Below are 16,287 nucleotides of genomic sequence, written 5' to 3'. Positions count from 1 at the left end.
AAGCAATTGGAAAAGATCTGTTCAGTAGAAATAAAAGCAATTATTTAATGTGGAACAATTAATTTTCCAAGCTCCTTTTTCCTTCTCCCACCTGCCCTTAATAAAATAATTTGCCCCATCATACATGACATAAAAAGTCCCTTTAATGCCAGTAAATTGTATGCAGACCTGAAAGGAAGCTGGTAGACACAGCTTATTTACAAATATTGGTTTGAACTTGTAAATGCATGACCGCATAAATCTTAATCCATTTAGAGTATACGCCTTTTGTTCCCTCAATTGTACATCCAACTGGGAATTGAGTGGAGCTGAGGGACAGTGTGAATTACAGGAGCCCTTTCTTGTTGCCAGCATTTTAGTGCTTCGCCTTTTGTTCTCGTTGTTCCTGAGATTTCTCTACAGTACAGACTACAGAATGTTAATCAACATTTTGCCTAAGTAATGTTAATGAAACCACCCTACTTATACTGGAGGGAAGAACTGGCATATTATATTTCTTTTTGAAATGTTAATGTACCTTTTAGTAAATTATTTCTGCCTTCAAATCATCCTAGTGTTAAATTATTAAAGGGTGGCATTAAAGAAATATTGCACTGATGCAAATAGTTAAATCCCTTAAAAGATAAAAGGCTTATAAAGTTTAAAAGAAGGATCTTTTGGAGTATGGAAGCATTTAACTTCAAATTAAACATTTTTAAATGTTTGGTTAAGAAATTGATAAAATTTGCAGTTGTTTTGTCTGTTCACAAAATAAAGAGAGATTTAATATTGATTTCTAATTTCCAACCACTCATAAAAGTGAACTTGATTTTTTTCACAGTCTTGAAGGATTTGTTTAACCTTAATGTATATAAATGAACTGTAGCATCGTCTAGTTTATCAGAGAAGAAAAGAAACAAAAAGGAGGAAAAGGATCTCCTATTTTTGCAATATTTATTTATTTGAATCCGAAGGCAATCTTCATCCAGGTTCTGTTCTTCAAATATAAGATCACTATTGTCTCAACAGTCCCTCACCTGTGTTATTTCAAAGGGAAGGGCACCTGTAAAGACTTACATGGAAAATATCAATTCTCAACATGCAAATTGTGACAGATATGTGTACTGTGAACACCACTTATAGTTCATCAAGAAGGGTACTCAGGAAATGAGTTGACAGGGCTCTAAAGCGCACTAATTTGTTTTCCCTTTAATGGTCTCTTTTAATGTCAATCACTATGTTCATAGATCTTGAATAAATTGGGAAGTAATTTAGAGGGAAATTTAGAACTGAATTTGTTCAAACTTCTCCCACACAGTGATATCCGTTTGCTAAGAACTCCTAAATCTGGGTAAATCATTTTCTTTCTATTTAACAATAGAAGATCTAGTGATGGCATTACTGTCATTGTGTAACTGACTTGTTCTCTTGCATGACTTCTCCTAGCCATACTTCTGTATGGATACAGGCACTGAGAGAGTAGATTTTAGAAAGCTATATTTCAAGGTGGATTTTTACACATTTTGATATCTGAAAAGTATAAATACTGATTGAAATTGTTGATGTATCATAATTTGATTGGTTTATTTTTTTTCCTTCTTAGCTATACATAAATGGTAAAGTGCAATACAATCGATGATGGTTTAGATTAAATAAAAAAGTAATGGCTAGCACACATTTAAGAGTTTTCATGTCATCTATTAAGAGTTTTCATGTCATCTACAATGGTCACCCATTACTTCTATAAGGAAAAATAAATCATTGCCATAATGTTAACTTAGTGTTAATGAGTTTCCTAGGAAAGGAAATTTTATATACTACATTCCTACTTGTAGTTATTTTTATACAGCATTTCTCCCTAGAAAATTTGAAAAGACATACCAGTAATAAATGACTGAAATATTACCAAATTCCTTTAATGCAAGAGAAGCTTTTGAGAAAAGCAGTCTAATCTATATACTATGCAATCTGATTTGAATGAACTTACAATTTTTAGATTCTCAGAATTACTCATGATTAAAACTAAACCACCACCAACTTACTATATCAAGACTAGGCAGACTACAAGATCTAACGTTACAACTATTATGCTTTTACTATGCCACTTCTAAGAGGGGAGGAAAAATAAATAGCATTATCAGTTCATTAAAAGAATATTTGGCTATTTTTGGTTTATTCAAGCCACACCAAACAAATGCAAGTTTATTTTCCTTTCATGCAACAGCGATAAACTGGCCTGTAAAATCTTCACTGGATGAGTTTAAAATTTCCCTTCTATATTGAAAAAGATTGCATTTTAACTTAATCATTAAATTTTTTCTTTATATATATTTTATGGATGCCATATTGACCTGTGCACCTATAATAAGCAATTGTGGATTAAGCCAGTATCTACATGATACCAATAAATCAAGCAATATGATCAATCCAAATGAAAGAACTGAACTGACAGTAATCAGAGTCTCAACTGAGTAGACTAGGAGTTTACTTAAGAAATATAAATTAGTAGAAAAGAGAGTAAAAGTAAATAATATCAGAACTAATAAACATGAAAGACTATTTAAGTATTACCTTATAAGTAAATGAAGTGCCATTTACTACATTTTCCTTTGATATACAATATAATCTCAGAAACACAAAGTAAAAGTGATAATTTCTAAACCTTAAACCTCAATTCCTAGTGAAGCACAACTTTCTCACCTTGAAATCTGAGATTTTTGTTTTTCAAAGACAAATGCTCTTACTGTAATTATATTAGAGTGAGATACTTTAAATGTGGGGAGGACACAGTTAACATTCCCCAAATGAGCTGTCTGGAATTGTTCTTTAATCAGAAACTAAAGAGATATTCACTATAATTGAAACAACTCAAATATGTAACAGAAGTCTTTTAACTATTAAGGTCAGATTTCTTCAAGGACATACGAAGAGGTGGGAGGAAGGAAAGGAAGGCAAAAGGGAAGGAAGAAGGGAGAGAGAGACGGAAGAAAGAAAAGAGGGAAGGAGGAAGGGTTGGAGGGAGGGAGGTAAAAAAAAGAAGGAAATTCATCACAAGAATTTCTGAGATTTGTATAATTCACCCCAATGACTCTTGAAGAACAAAACTAGTTGATCAAAAAAACTCAGACAAAAGTTAGTATCATCTGATATTTGTAAAAGCAAGCCAGAGCAGACAAACGATAATGTCTAGCTAATGTGGAATAAATTAAAGAAATCTTAATACATTTATTCTAACTTCAATTGTATTGCCCACCAAAGTGATTACATTATGCATGTCACTTCTTAGAAAATGCCACTTGTTTTCAAGTACTATATTTTCATAATACATACAAAGATTATTCAAATGCTACAGTTTAATGTTATTTTTCTGTTATTAATTTTATAAATACTTTGGAGTATGGGAGAATATTTGAAGGTATTTTTTAAAATGAAGTATAGTGAACTGTTTTTTTGTCCCACAGTCCATCACTAAAAATATATTTTAAATGCAACCATTAGTTATCAAAACACAAGACATTAATGTAAATATTAATTCAAGTAGTTAAAAAGGGTGCTTACTGCGAAATCCTCTCTCCACTGGTGGGCTGCTTGAACTTTTTCTGCTTCCAAAGCTAGACGCTGCAAAGGAAACAAGATTCTTAGAATTCAAATGACCACATGATTATATAATTGTTATATAATGCTTGGGGTTTCAAATCAATTATTAAGACATAAAAGAAACGTTCCTTATTTGTGATTCATAAATTATAAATGATTTAATAACCTAATTTACTAAAGTTGATATATATGTATTTACTCTTCAGAAATGCAAATAGCATAGTACTCTTGAGTACCATTAAGTTCACTACCTCTGCCTCTGCAGTAGTGAGATGCTATCTATCAATGACTAACAAGTATTTAAGAGAAAAGCTTTGATCACTAGAGTATATCAATCTTAGTAAAATCTTGCTTTTAATGAATACCTTTATAACATATATTGGAAAGAAATGACATTAGGAAATCAATAAATATGGGCTAAATTTTATACACACACCTTCTTACTAGCAGTTTTGGCTTTCTTTTTTTAACCAAAAAAGACAAAATTCTAGTAATTTTCTCCTTGCTGAAATACATTCTTAAGAGTTTATTCAGATACCTGTGAGGAGCAAACTATCAATCCACATACTCAAAAATGGCTTTATTTCCCCTTCTTTCCTGTACTCCAAAGTCATTAGAGAATTCTAGCCTGACTTATTTACCTTTAGCACTTTTAAAAGGTTATTTCATTAGGTTTAGTTGGAGATGAAATACCTATTGTCAGCCTGCTAATGCTTTTTTGCAGATAAATTTTTTTACTTCATTTTGGAATTGAACCCATGTCTCCTGCATTGCAGGCAGATTCTTTACCAGCTGAGCCACAGGGAAGCCCAAGAATACTGGAGTGGGTAGCCTATTCCTTCTCCAGTGGATCTTCCCGACCCAGGAAACCAACCAGGTTCTCCTGCATTGCAGGTGGATTTTTATCAACTGAGCTATCAGGAAAGCCCACTGAATCACTTTAAAAGAAAAATTCCCCAGTGTGCTTCAATGACAATGGTTCCAGTTTATCAACTACTAGGGAGTGATGTAATGTAAGAGAATCTAATAAATGTTAGAAATTGTACCAGGGAGAGTAACCCAAAAAAGGTTCTTTTTACCTAACAAAGCCAAACTCCTAAACAGAGCAAAATCATGGGAAAAGTGTATTCATTTCAGAAAGTCACACTGCATCACAATACATTTAGAAAGTCACATACAGTATAAAAATGTTGCTTGAAAAATGAAAAAAATGGTAAAAGAAATGGAATTGGAAGCAAGTTCTTTATAAGAAAACTTTACTAGGAAAGATAGAAAAAAGAAAAGACAGAATGAGGGAAAAAATGCATATACTTTAGAAAATTCAGAATGTATGTCTTCCCCCATTTTTAACAATCCATATAAGAACTAAATTACTCATACAAATGGGGCCAATAATAAACTTAAGCATTTTGTGAATTTAAACAAAATACTGGATAGAATATAAATAAGTTATGTAATTTTTAGGGTAAGAAATATTAGAACTCTAAAATTTCTTGAAGAGGGATATTAAGATTTTTCCTTGCAAGACACATACGAGGAGGCTGCAAATCCAACAAAACACCTTGGGGGACATTCACCCACAGGACCATACATGGTTTTCAAGGCACCAGGTCTCACTCGACCATGCTGGTCTGTACTCTGATCTAACTCAGAACCACATGGTTCATAATGTGAACATGATCCACGTTTAATAAGCCATAGTGATAGTAATCATCAGCTAATTATTTCTAGAAAAAAACTAAACAGGGATGAACAACGGTCAAACTATAAGACAATTCTCTTAGAGGGCAGAGAGTCCAAATAATCTTATATATATATATATATATGTATATATATATGTGAGAATTACATATATGTATATATATACACTAATTTTATGAAGTAAATGCCACTTATTGCAAGATTGTGAAATAGCTTTAGAAGCCTAAAGACCTGTATTTTTGTAGAAGCAAAAAAGTATTTTAAAATGTTAGTTGGGAGCTGAAAATTTGCTTAATTTTATATCCTCGGCTTGGAAATCAAGAGATATATTATGAAAATGCACTACTACTATCTTCTTTTTTCACAAAGAAATTCATAAAATAATTTTTTTACCTAGCATTTTTCATGAGAAAGCAAAATACAGAACTTTAGCTACTTAGCCTATCTTGGGAATCGAAACAAATAGTTGCTGATGGTGCCCTTTCTTGTGGCAAAAAACCAGCTAGTCATGACTCACAGAAAACAGACATCTTCTGGACACTGCAAGTCCCTAATTAGCTTTTATTCTGGTAAAGTGACATTTTATATTTTAAAGCCAATGATCTACCATTAAATGCCATGGGGAAATTGTGTTAAGACTGATAAAATTCCTACCTAATAAAATGTGAATGTTTGCTTAGTAGGAAATCTGTGTTTTCATAGTTGCCTATATATATAGACCCTGTAACAATAACTTGTTCAATCAAAGATCAAGCTGCCAACATCCATTGGATCATCAAAAAAGCGAGAGAGTTCCAGAAATACATCTACTTCTACTTTATTGACTTTGACTGTGTGGATCACAATAAACAGTGGAATATTCTGCAAGAGATGGGAATACCAGATGACCTGACCTGCCTCCTGAGAAATCTGTATTCAGGTCAAGAAGCTATAGTTAGAACTGGACATGGAACAACAGACTGGGAAGAGTACTTTCAAAAGCACTGTATATTGTCATCCCACTTATTTAACTTATACGCAGAGTACATCATGAGAAATTCTGGAATCAAGCTGGAATTAAACTGGAATCCAGATTGCCGTGAGAAAGATCAATAACCTCAGATATGTAGATGACACCACGCTTATGGCAGAAAGTGAAGAAAAACTAAAGAGCCTCTTGATCAAAGTGAAAGAAGAGAGTGAAAACATTGGCTTAAAACTCAACATTCAGAAAGTAAGATCATGGCATATGACCCCATCACTTCATGGCAAAGAGATGGGGAAACAATGGAAACAGTGACAGACTTTATTTTTCTGGGCTCCCAAATCACTGCAAATGGTGACTGCAGCCATAAAATTAAACCCCCCCACCCCTTGCTCCTTGGAAGAAAAGTTATGACCAACTTAGACAGCATATTAAAAAGCAGAGACATTATTTGCCAACAAAGGTCCATCTAGTCAAAGCTTTCATTTTTCCAGTAGTCATGTATGGATGTGAGAGTTGGACTATTAACAAACCTCAGCGCCAAAAAACTGATGCTTTTGAACTGTGGTGTTGGAGAAGACTCTTGACAGTCCCTTGGAGTGCAAGGAGATCCAACCAGTCCATCCTAAAGGAAATTAGTCCTGAATATTCATTGGAAGGACTGATGCTGAAGCTGAATCTCCAATACTTTGGCCACCTGAATGCAAACAACTGACTCGTTGGAAAAGACTCTGATGCTAGGAATGAATGAAGGCGGGAGGATAAGGGGACGACAGATGATGAGATGATTAGATGGCATCAGTGACTCAATGAACATGAGTTTGAGTAAACTCTGGGAGTTGGTGATGGACAGAGAAGCCTGGCGTGCTGCATTCCATTGGGTTGCAAAGTCAGACATGACTGAGTGACTGAACTGAACTGAACAATAACTTACTTCAGAGAAAGAAAATGTATCACCTCTCATTTAATTTATAATACAGTTTAGTACAGTATCAAACACTAAAACCATATGTAGCACCAGATAGAAACAAAAAACCGAGATCAGCATAAATACCTACAAGATAAAAACTGAAGATTCTGTCATATTAAGATAAGCCAGAAATTTTCATTAAATGGCTTTATTATAAGTAAAATCGCACATATGGATTTAAAAGTCCTTTGGGTATGGAATGGTAAGTATAGATACAATGTCATTAAAGTACTAATAATATATACATCCCTACCTACCCGTCGGTTTGAGCATGTAAAATAAAAAATCATTTTAAAGATACATTTTAAGAGCAAGTTTAACAAAATGGACTTGAACCTAAGCCTTCCAACTCCACAGCTTATTCTTATTCCACAAGACCAATCTTTACTTCCCACTAAACCTATCAAAGTGTTAATATCACTTGGCATTCATAGGATATACCCAGACACATAGCAGGATCAAAATTTAAAAAACAAACAAACAAAACAAAACACAGGCAGAAAACTATTTAAGGTTAATGGAAAATGCCCAGTACTTTTTAGAATTTGCTAAAGACTACAAGAAAAACAGCACAGAATGTCATATGTCAGTTTGGATACTATCTTTTTCTTTGGTCTTGCCCTCAAATCCAGAGAGAATGTTGCTAATCAGGGAGAAAGCTTTTGATATGCAGTGATCTGCAAGGAAAAAAAGAAAAGAAAGAAACAGATAATGGGAGAGGTTTTATCAGATCAGAGAAAGATCAGCTCCCTTGAAGGTCTATTCATTCTCAACCTTCACCTTTTTGTCATATCTTTATCTTTTCCACTAGCACTGCATTCTATCAAGTGATGTGCAAGTTTAATAAAAGCAGTATAATTATACAGCGTAAGAAGAAATAATTCTATCATTCTCCTTAAAAATATCTAAAGATATTTTTTCTTGGGAATATTTTCCAAACCTGTAAAAAATTTACTTCCTAGACTGTATGCTAATTGCATATGAAAGATAAAGTTCTCTGAAACATTTAATTACAAAGAATTTTCCTTTGATAGCTTTGAAAGGAAATCTTCAGGGATCAAATGGTATTTCTGCTAGAATCCAATAATGTTGATACTCAATGTTAATAATATCAAGAACTGAAATAGCATTCAAATAAATAACTAATTCAAAACTATTTCTTTGGTTAGTGTATGTCAAGATTTTTCTTTATAATAAGTAAATACTAGTTCTCTACAATAGACTGGTAAAAGATGCAAGTATAATATAATCAATGTTCAAACAGCCAACAAACTATAAGAATGAGCAAATTATTGTATTATGCCTCTGTTGATAAGTTTTCCCTATTTTCATCCAATGTTCTTAAGATACCTAAAGAATCAGGATAACCATTTGAATGATCTAACCACATCTACTGAAAACAGCAAACAAGTAAAAGAACAGACTTCTGTGTTCTGAAGAAAAGTGTACAGGCGCTATTGATAACTCTGGATAGTGACAGTGTTAGTTGCTCAGTCGTGTTTGACTCTTTGTGACCCCATGGACTGCAGTCCACCAGGCTCCTCTACCTGTGGAATTCTCCAGGCAATAATACTGGAGAATGGCTACTGGGTAGCCATTTCCTTCTCCAGGGGACCTTCCTGATCCAGGGATCAAACCTGGGTCTCCTGCATTGCAGGCAGATGCTTTAAAGTGTGAGCCACCAGGGAAGCCCTAGTATGAAAATAAGTTAAATAATTAAACAATTAAAATTTGTTAAAATAAGCATGCACTTTTGAATCAAACAGATCCAGTTTCCAATTCTGGTGCTGCTGTTCACTCACTATGAAATCACAGGAAATGGACTAAACATTTTTTCAGCATTTCACAACAATATCTACTTTATATATTTTCTATTGATATTTCAATATCTACCATATTATAAACTCAATAAGGTTTTACTTCCATTTGAATCTTACAAACACAACTACATACGACAGAGTATATTAGCACTGTAATCACTGATAACCACTTCAATGTGTACATATATGAGTGAAATGAATGAAAACATCTTAATGGTCCCTAAGTTTTCACTGTGTTTTGATCTTTAAAAAGCTCTTATCTGTGGAACTACAGAGTGTACCAAAAGTAAACACAATTTAGGGAATATAGCAGTTTTACACAGTAGTCAGTAAAATGAGTTCTTCAGTCTTATTTCATTTTATCTTCCAATAAATGAAATTAGAAACAAGAGCAGATCAGTATATGAACTCTACTTTTCCTTTCTAGTGTAAGATTTAAGGGAGTATCATATATGCAAAACATATACATAAAAGTTGCTGAAATCAAGCCAGTCATTATTTATTCTTTTATTTGTGGCCCAGTGAAAATTAAATCTTTTGGAACATGGCTTCTGGATCTTGTTGTATAGATTTCAGCCAGGATATAACATATTCAGGAAATGCTTCTGAAATTAACTACAAAGCTTCAAGTCTAATATTCCAAAAGGCAATTAGCTCCAAATAAATTGGCAGACTCTTGGAATATATAAGCCAGGGTAAAGGAGATGTCATCTGGTAAGAATAGCAAAACTCCTTTTAGCAATAGTGAAAGTAAATAATACACAACTGGCAATTATCACTATCTTTTTTTTTTTTTTTTTTTTTGGCTCTGCAGCACAAACACTAAAATAAAAAGCTGTTGAACAGAAAGTAATTTCTACATCAGCTCTGTGATACCTGAAAAAGCTGATGCACACCTGATACATACCTCTTCGATACACTTTGATACCTGAAAAGAATCACCAGGTGAACCTGTTCAAATCACCTAGACCACATACAAATCCACTCAACTCCACAACCATTTGAAGATTCTGATTCAGGTATCATTCCCAGAAATCTACATTGTTTCACAGCGAATACCTTTTCCACAGACTAAACCTTGAAAAGGCTCCTCTAGAACAGCAGTACCCAACCTTCTTGGCATCAGGGACCAGTTTTGTGGAGGACAATTTTTCACAAACTGTAACAGTGTGGGGGTGGGAGTGGGGGTGGGGAGTTCAGGATGATTCAATCACATTACATTTATTGTGCAATTTATTTCTATTATTATTACATTACCTCCACCTTAAATCATCTTAAATCATCAGGCATTAGATCCTGGAGGTTGGGAACCCATGCTCTAGAGGGGAATATTTTAGCTATACTAGACATGTGAATTTAATCACTTTGAAAAACACTGTTTGAAACTGTAGCCCAAGTTGACAGACAAACAAAAATAACCCACTAGTCCCCTAGCCTTACACTATCCTGACTCCCATCACATACTTAACTCTCTCCATACCTTTGTTGTCTCTCCCTCCTATTCCCTAATTCCCTTTTTCCTTCTCCTCTCTCTCTCTCTCTCTCTCAGACTTTCAATAAAACACTAACTGCAAGTTCATTAAGCACAGGATACATTTCTTTCACGTCTGTACACAGCCAACATTTCATGCCATGTGTAGCAGGTAACAGATTACTCAATTACTGTGTGTGGAACTGCATAAATAATCACTTTTAAGTACTGTCAAGATTTTATCTCAGTTGTATCAAGATTCATAACTAGGTTCACTACATTATTATCATTCATTATCATGATACTTCAGGAGGTCACAAAACTCGTTCCTACAAGGGAAGCATATTCCTAGATCAACACATCACTATCTAATTCTTAAAACCTGCTGGATCACTTCATCACCCACCACATGATCCTTAAAATTTAGTAGAATTTGGCTATGAATGTGATATGGATCCAAACTTATCCATGTAATTCTAATTCCACTCTGAGACTCTAAAACCAATTTATAATCAGTTGCCTTATTCTTCAAATGTTGAATACAAATGCTGATTCAGAACCCCAAGACATATATCCCTAATGGCCACCAGGTCCACTTTGGCTGCCTGAACCACAGCTACTCCTTTTGATTTTTAAACAATCTTAAATATGTCATCACTGTTCCCTATGAACTAATTCTATATCCAATCACGATTTGGGAGATTCTCTCATGCTTATGCACATACTGTGAACAGAAGTAGAGATTCTGCTCTAAATTATCTTCTCAAGAATGTTTGTGTAACAAACAGCGTTGGAAGACAGAGTGTCTCCCTGCAGAGCAGAAGACAGATTTATCTCTTCCTCAGGTAATGATGCTAAAGCTGAAACTCCAGTACTTTGGCCACCTCATGAGAAAAGTTGACTCATTGGAAAAAACTCTGATGCTGGGAGGGATTGGGGGCAGGAGGAGAAGGGGACGACCAAGGATGAGATGGCTGGATGGCATCACGGACTTGATGGACATGAGTCTGAGTGAACTCCGGGAGTTGGTGATGAACAGGGAGGTCTGGCGTCCTGCGATTCATGGGGTTGCAAAGAGTCGGACACGACTGAGCGACTGAACTGAACTGAACTGAACTGAACAGGCAAATATAAATAATCCCATGGGGCAAAACTTGGGCAGACTCCCTTTAAAAGAGGGACATTTCCCAAGCTCAGGGCTCCTCAACTGTGACACAAGTTCACAGCATAGGCACGATCTATCTGGGCGACTCAGAAATGGCCTGCCCTGGACTTGATGGTAAGGAGTTACCTGTGGGACCTCCCGCGCTGGGAGTTACCAAGACCATTGTACATGATTCAGGGAGTCTCCTGAACCTATGAAATGGTATGGCTAGCTTGTTAGCGTGCATAAAGAGTAAAATCTCAGACCCTTCTCACTTCTCCACACACCATATCTGATTGAGTCCGCTTCTATGAAAATGCTCACTCGTCCATCTTCCTATCTTCAAACTTTTACCATCATATAACTGATGTCATCTTTATTTTCTCTTCAGTTATTTCCTGAGCGTGCATTTTGCACCCCTTTCAAATTATTCCTAGATCAGCGGGGGCAGAGTCACCTGGGAATAGTTCAAATACCCATAATGTTAGATCCCATCTCAGCCCTGTTGAATCAGAAGCTCTATCGATCTGTATTTTACCAAGACCTCCCTGTGATTCTTTTTTTTTTAAATTTATTTATTTAATTGGAGGATAATTACTTTCCAAATTTGTAGTAACTTTCACCATATATCAACACAAATCTGCCACGGGTGTACAAAGGGTGAAATGATTTGAAAGAATAGCCTACATTGACATGAATCAGCCGTGGGTGTACATGTGTCCCCCATCCTGAACTCCACTCCCAACTCCCTCCCCTTCCCATCCCTCAGGGTTGTCCCAATGCACCAGCTCTGAGTGCCCTGTCTTGTGCATCGAACCTGGACTGGCAATCTATTTCACATATGATAATATACATGTTTCAATGCTATTCTTTCGAATCATTCCACCCTCACCTTCTCCAACAGAGTCCAAAATTCTGTTCTTTATCTCTGTGTTTCTTTTGCTCTCACATATAGGGTCATCATTAACATCTTTCTAAATTCCATATAAATGCATTAATATACCATATCAGTGTTTTTCTTTCTGACATATTTCACTATGTATAATAGGTTCCAGTTTCATCCACCTCATTAGAACGGATTCAAATGTATTCTTTTTAATGGCTGAGTAATACTCCATTGTGTATATGTACCACAGCTTTCTTATCCATTCATCTGCAGATGGACATCTAGGTTGCTTCCATGTCCTGGCTATTATAAACAGTGCTGCAATGAACATTGGGGTACCTATGTCTCTTTCAATTCTGGTTTCCTCGGTGTTTATGCCCAGCAGTGGGACTGCTGGGTCATATGGCAGTTCTATTCCAGTTTTTTAAGGAATCTCCACACTGTTCTCGATAGTGGCTTTACTAGTTTGCATTCCCACCAACAGTGTAAGAGGGTTCCCTTTTCTCCACACCCTCTCCAGCATTTACTGTTTGTAGACTTTCTGATAGCAGCCATTCTGACCAGCATGAGATGGTATCTCATTGTGGTTTTAATTTGCATTTCTCTGATAATCAGTGATGTTGAACACCTTTTCATGTGTTTGTTAGCCATCTGCATGTCTTCTTTGGAAAAATGTCTGTTTAGTTCTTTGGCAAATTTTTTGATTGGGTCATTTATTTTTCTGGTATTGAGCTACATGACCTGCTTGTATATTTTTGATATTAATTTTTTGTCAATTGCTTCATTTGATATTATTTTCTCCCATTCTGAAGCTTGTCTTTTCACCTTGCTTATAGTTTCCTTCATTGTGCAAAAGCCTTTAAGTTTAATTAGGTCCCATTTGTTTATTTTTACTTTTATTTCCATTACTCTGGGAGGTGAGTCATAGAGGATCCTGCCGTGTTTATGTCAGAAGTGTTTTGCCTATGTTTTCCTCTAGGAGCGGTATAGTTTCTGGACTTACATTTAGATCTTTAATCCATTTTGAGTTTATTTTTGTCTACCTAGATAGCATATTGAAAAGCAGAGACTTACTTTGCCAACAAAGGTTTGTCTAGTCAAGGCTATGGTTTTTCCAGTGGTCATGTATGGATGTGAGAGTTGGACTGTGAAGAAAGCTGAGCACTGAAGAATTGATGTTTTTGAACTGTGGTGCTGGAGAAGACTCTTGAGAGTCCCTTGGACTGCAATGAGATCCAACCAGTCCATCCTACAGGAGACCAGTCCTGGGTGTTCACTAGAAGGACTGATGCTGAGGCTGAAATTCCAATACTCTGGCCACCTGATGCAAAGAACTGACTCACTGGAAAAGACCCTGATGCTGGGAGTGATTGGGGGCAGGAGGAGAAGGGGACGACAGAGGATGAGATGGCTGGATGGCATCACCGACTGGATGGACATGCGTTTGGGTGAACTCTGGAATTTGGTGATGGACAGGGAGGCCTGGCGTGCTGCGATTCATGGGGTCGCAAAGAGTCGGACACGACTGAACCGATGGTGTTAGAAAGTGTTCGAGTTTCATTCTTTTACAAGTGGCTGACCAGTTTTCCCAACATCACTTGTTAAAGACATTGTTATTTTTTCCATTGTATATTCTTGCCTCCTTTGTCAAAGATAAGGTGTCCATAGGTGTATGGATTTATCTCTGGGCTTTCCATTTTGCTCCATTGATCTCTATTTCTGTCTTTGTATAATTCTGGCTTGATGACTGTGGTTTTGTAGTATAGTCTTAAGTCAAGCAGGTTGGTTTCTCCAGTTCCATTCTTCTTTCTTAAGATTGCTTTGCCTATTCAAGGTTTTTTTGTATTTCCATACAAATTGTGAAATTATTTGTTCTAGTTCTGGGAAAAATACTCCTGATAGCTTGATAGCGATTGCATTGAATCTATAGATTGCTTTGGGTAGTATACTCATTTTCACTATATTGAACGTTCTGATCCATGAATATGGTATATTTCTCCAACTATTTGTGTCACCTTTGATTTCTTTAATCAGTGTTTCATAGTTTTCTATATATAGGTAGATTTATTCCTAAGTGTTTTATACTTTTCATTGCAATAATGAAGGGAATTGTTCCCTTAATTTCTCTGTTTTCTCATTGTTAGTGTATAGGAATGCAAGGGATTTCTGTGTGTTACTTTTATATCCTGCAACTTTAATATATTCATTGATTAGCTCTAGTAATTTTTTGGTGGTGTCTTTAGGGTTTTCTATGTAGAGGATCATGTCATCCGCAGACACTGAGAGTTACACTTCTTTTCCAATCTGGATTCCTTTTTTTTTGGTTTTCTTCTCTGAATGCTGTGGCCAAAGCTTCCAAAACTATGTTGAATAGTAGTGGTGAGAGTGGGCACCCTTGTGTTGTTCCTGACTTTAGGGTAAATGCTTTCAATTTTTCCCATTGAGGATAATGTTTGCTGTGGGTTTATCATATATGGCTTTTATTATGTTGAGGTATGTGCCTTCTATGCCTGCTTTCTGGAGGGTTTTTTTTTTTTTTAATCATAAATGGATGTTGAATTTTGTCAAAGGCTTTCTCTGCATCTATTGAGATAATCAACCAACACCTCCTTGTCCAGCCCCTGCACACTGGTTGGTGGCGGACGCGAGTGTCTGGGGTTATTTCTTTGTTGGGAGTTGTGGTTAGGCATGTATTCTGTGGTTTCCCACTGCCCCCCGCCCCCAGTTATGTTGCCCTCTGAGATTCCAAAATGCCCCACAGACCCACTGGTGAGAGGGTTTCCTGCTGTTTGGAAACTGCTCCTCCTTCACTACTCCCTCCCCAGGACAGGTCTCCATCTCTGACTCTTTTGTCTCTCTTTTTGTCCTACCTCCTTTCAAAGAGAATGGGCTGCCTTCCTGGGTGCCTGGTGTCCTCTGCCAGCATTGAGAAGTTGTTCTGTGGAAGGTGCTCAGCATTCAAATGATCTTTTGATGAATTTGTGGGGGAGAAAGTGGTTTCCCTGTCCTATTCCTCTGCCATCTTAGGACCCTCCTTGCGATTCTTATGTGAACTAAAGTTTGAGAAGCACTGTTCTAAAAGAAAAGGTCATAGCACTGTTCTACTGAAGTGTCTATTATCTTAACAGTAAGCTCTAAAAGCTGTAAGAAATAAAACAAGAATAAACTATTTGTTCTAAAGTGTTTTTTAAAAATAATAAACCTTGTAAATCAGATATACAAGAGATGAATACATGAGGCAAAAATCCCTGATTTGATTAACCCCAATCACAAGATAACAATTCAGAAGTCTACTTGTAATTTAGAGCCTTACTTTTACTGATTAATACAGTTTATGAACTTTGTATCTGAGATTATTAACTTTAATTTCAAAGCATTAAAATACTGAAAATAATACTTGCCAGTTTGAAAAATATGTAAAACAACTGCATAATGTTACAGAACAGACTGTTAAATGTATATTACAAACTGGAGAAGTATCTTTGATTCTTCAATAAAATATACTAAAATGTTATGAATTGAAATTAATAAAATTAAACTTTATAAATGCCTAAAATTGTTTTACTATTTTTCTTTGAATATATTATCAAAACACATTGCCTTAATTTATAACTCACAGTTCTCTTCTTCTTTCTTCCCTTACTTCTTGCATCCTTCCCTTCCCATTTCCCTTCATTGTCTATACAGGACACTGAATGGGCTAAACTTTCTTAGTTCTTTTAAGCCCATCACTCACAATTTGCAGGTACTTTTGT

General features: G+C 35.7%; 1 protein-coding gene across 1 annotated transcript in view; it reads right to left on the bottom strand.

Moving 5' to 3' along the window:
* CACNA2D1 (calcium voltage-gated channel auxiliary subunit alpha2delta 1) overlaps positions 1-16,287 on the bottom strand; it is a 532,663-nt gene that overhangs the window by 239,244 nt on the left and 277,132 nt on the right. Inside the window, exon 4 of the mRNA XM_052638827.1 lies at positions 3,538-3,597. Within this exon, the coding sequence (XP_052494787.1) occupies positions 3,538-3,597 (60 nt within the window). The remainder of the gene's footprint in view (positions 1-3,537; positions 3,598-16,287) is intronic.

Source organism: Budorcas taxicolor, chromosome 4, assembly GCF_023091745.1.
Source record: "Budorcas taxicolor isolate Tak-1 chromosome 4, Takin1.1, whole genome shotgun sequence".
Classification (NCBI taxonomy): Eukaryota; Metazoa; Chordata; class Mammalia; order Artiodactyla; family Bovidae; genus Budorcas; species Budorcas taxicolor.
Note: the sequence above shows the minus strand (reverse complement) of the source record. Positions and strands in the feature narration are given on the sequence as shown.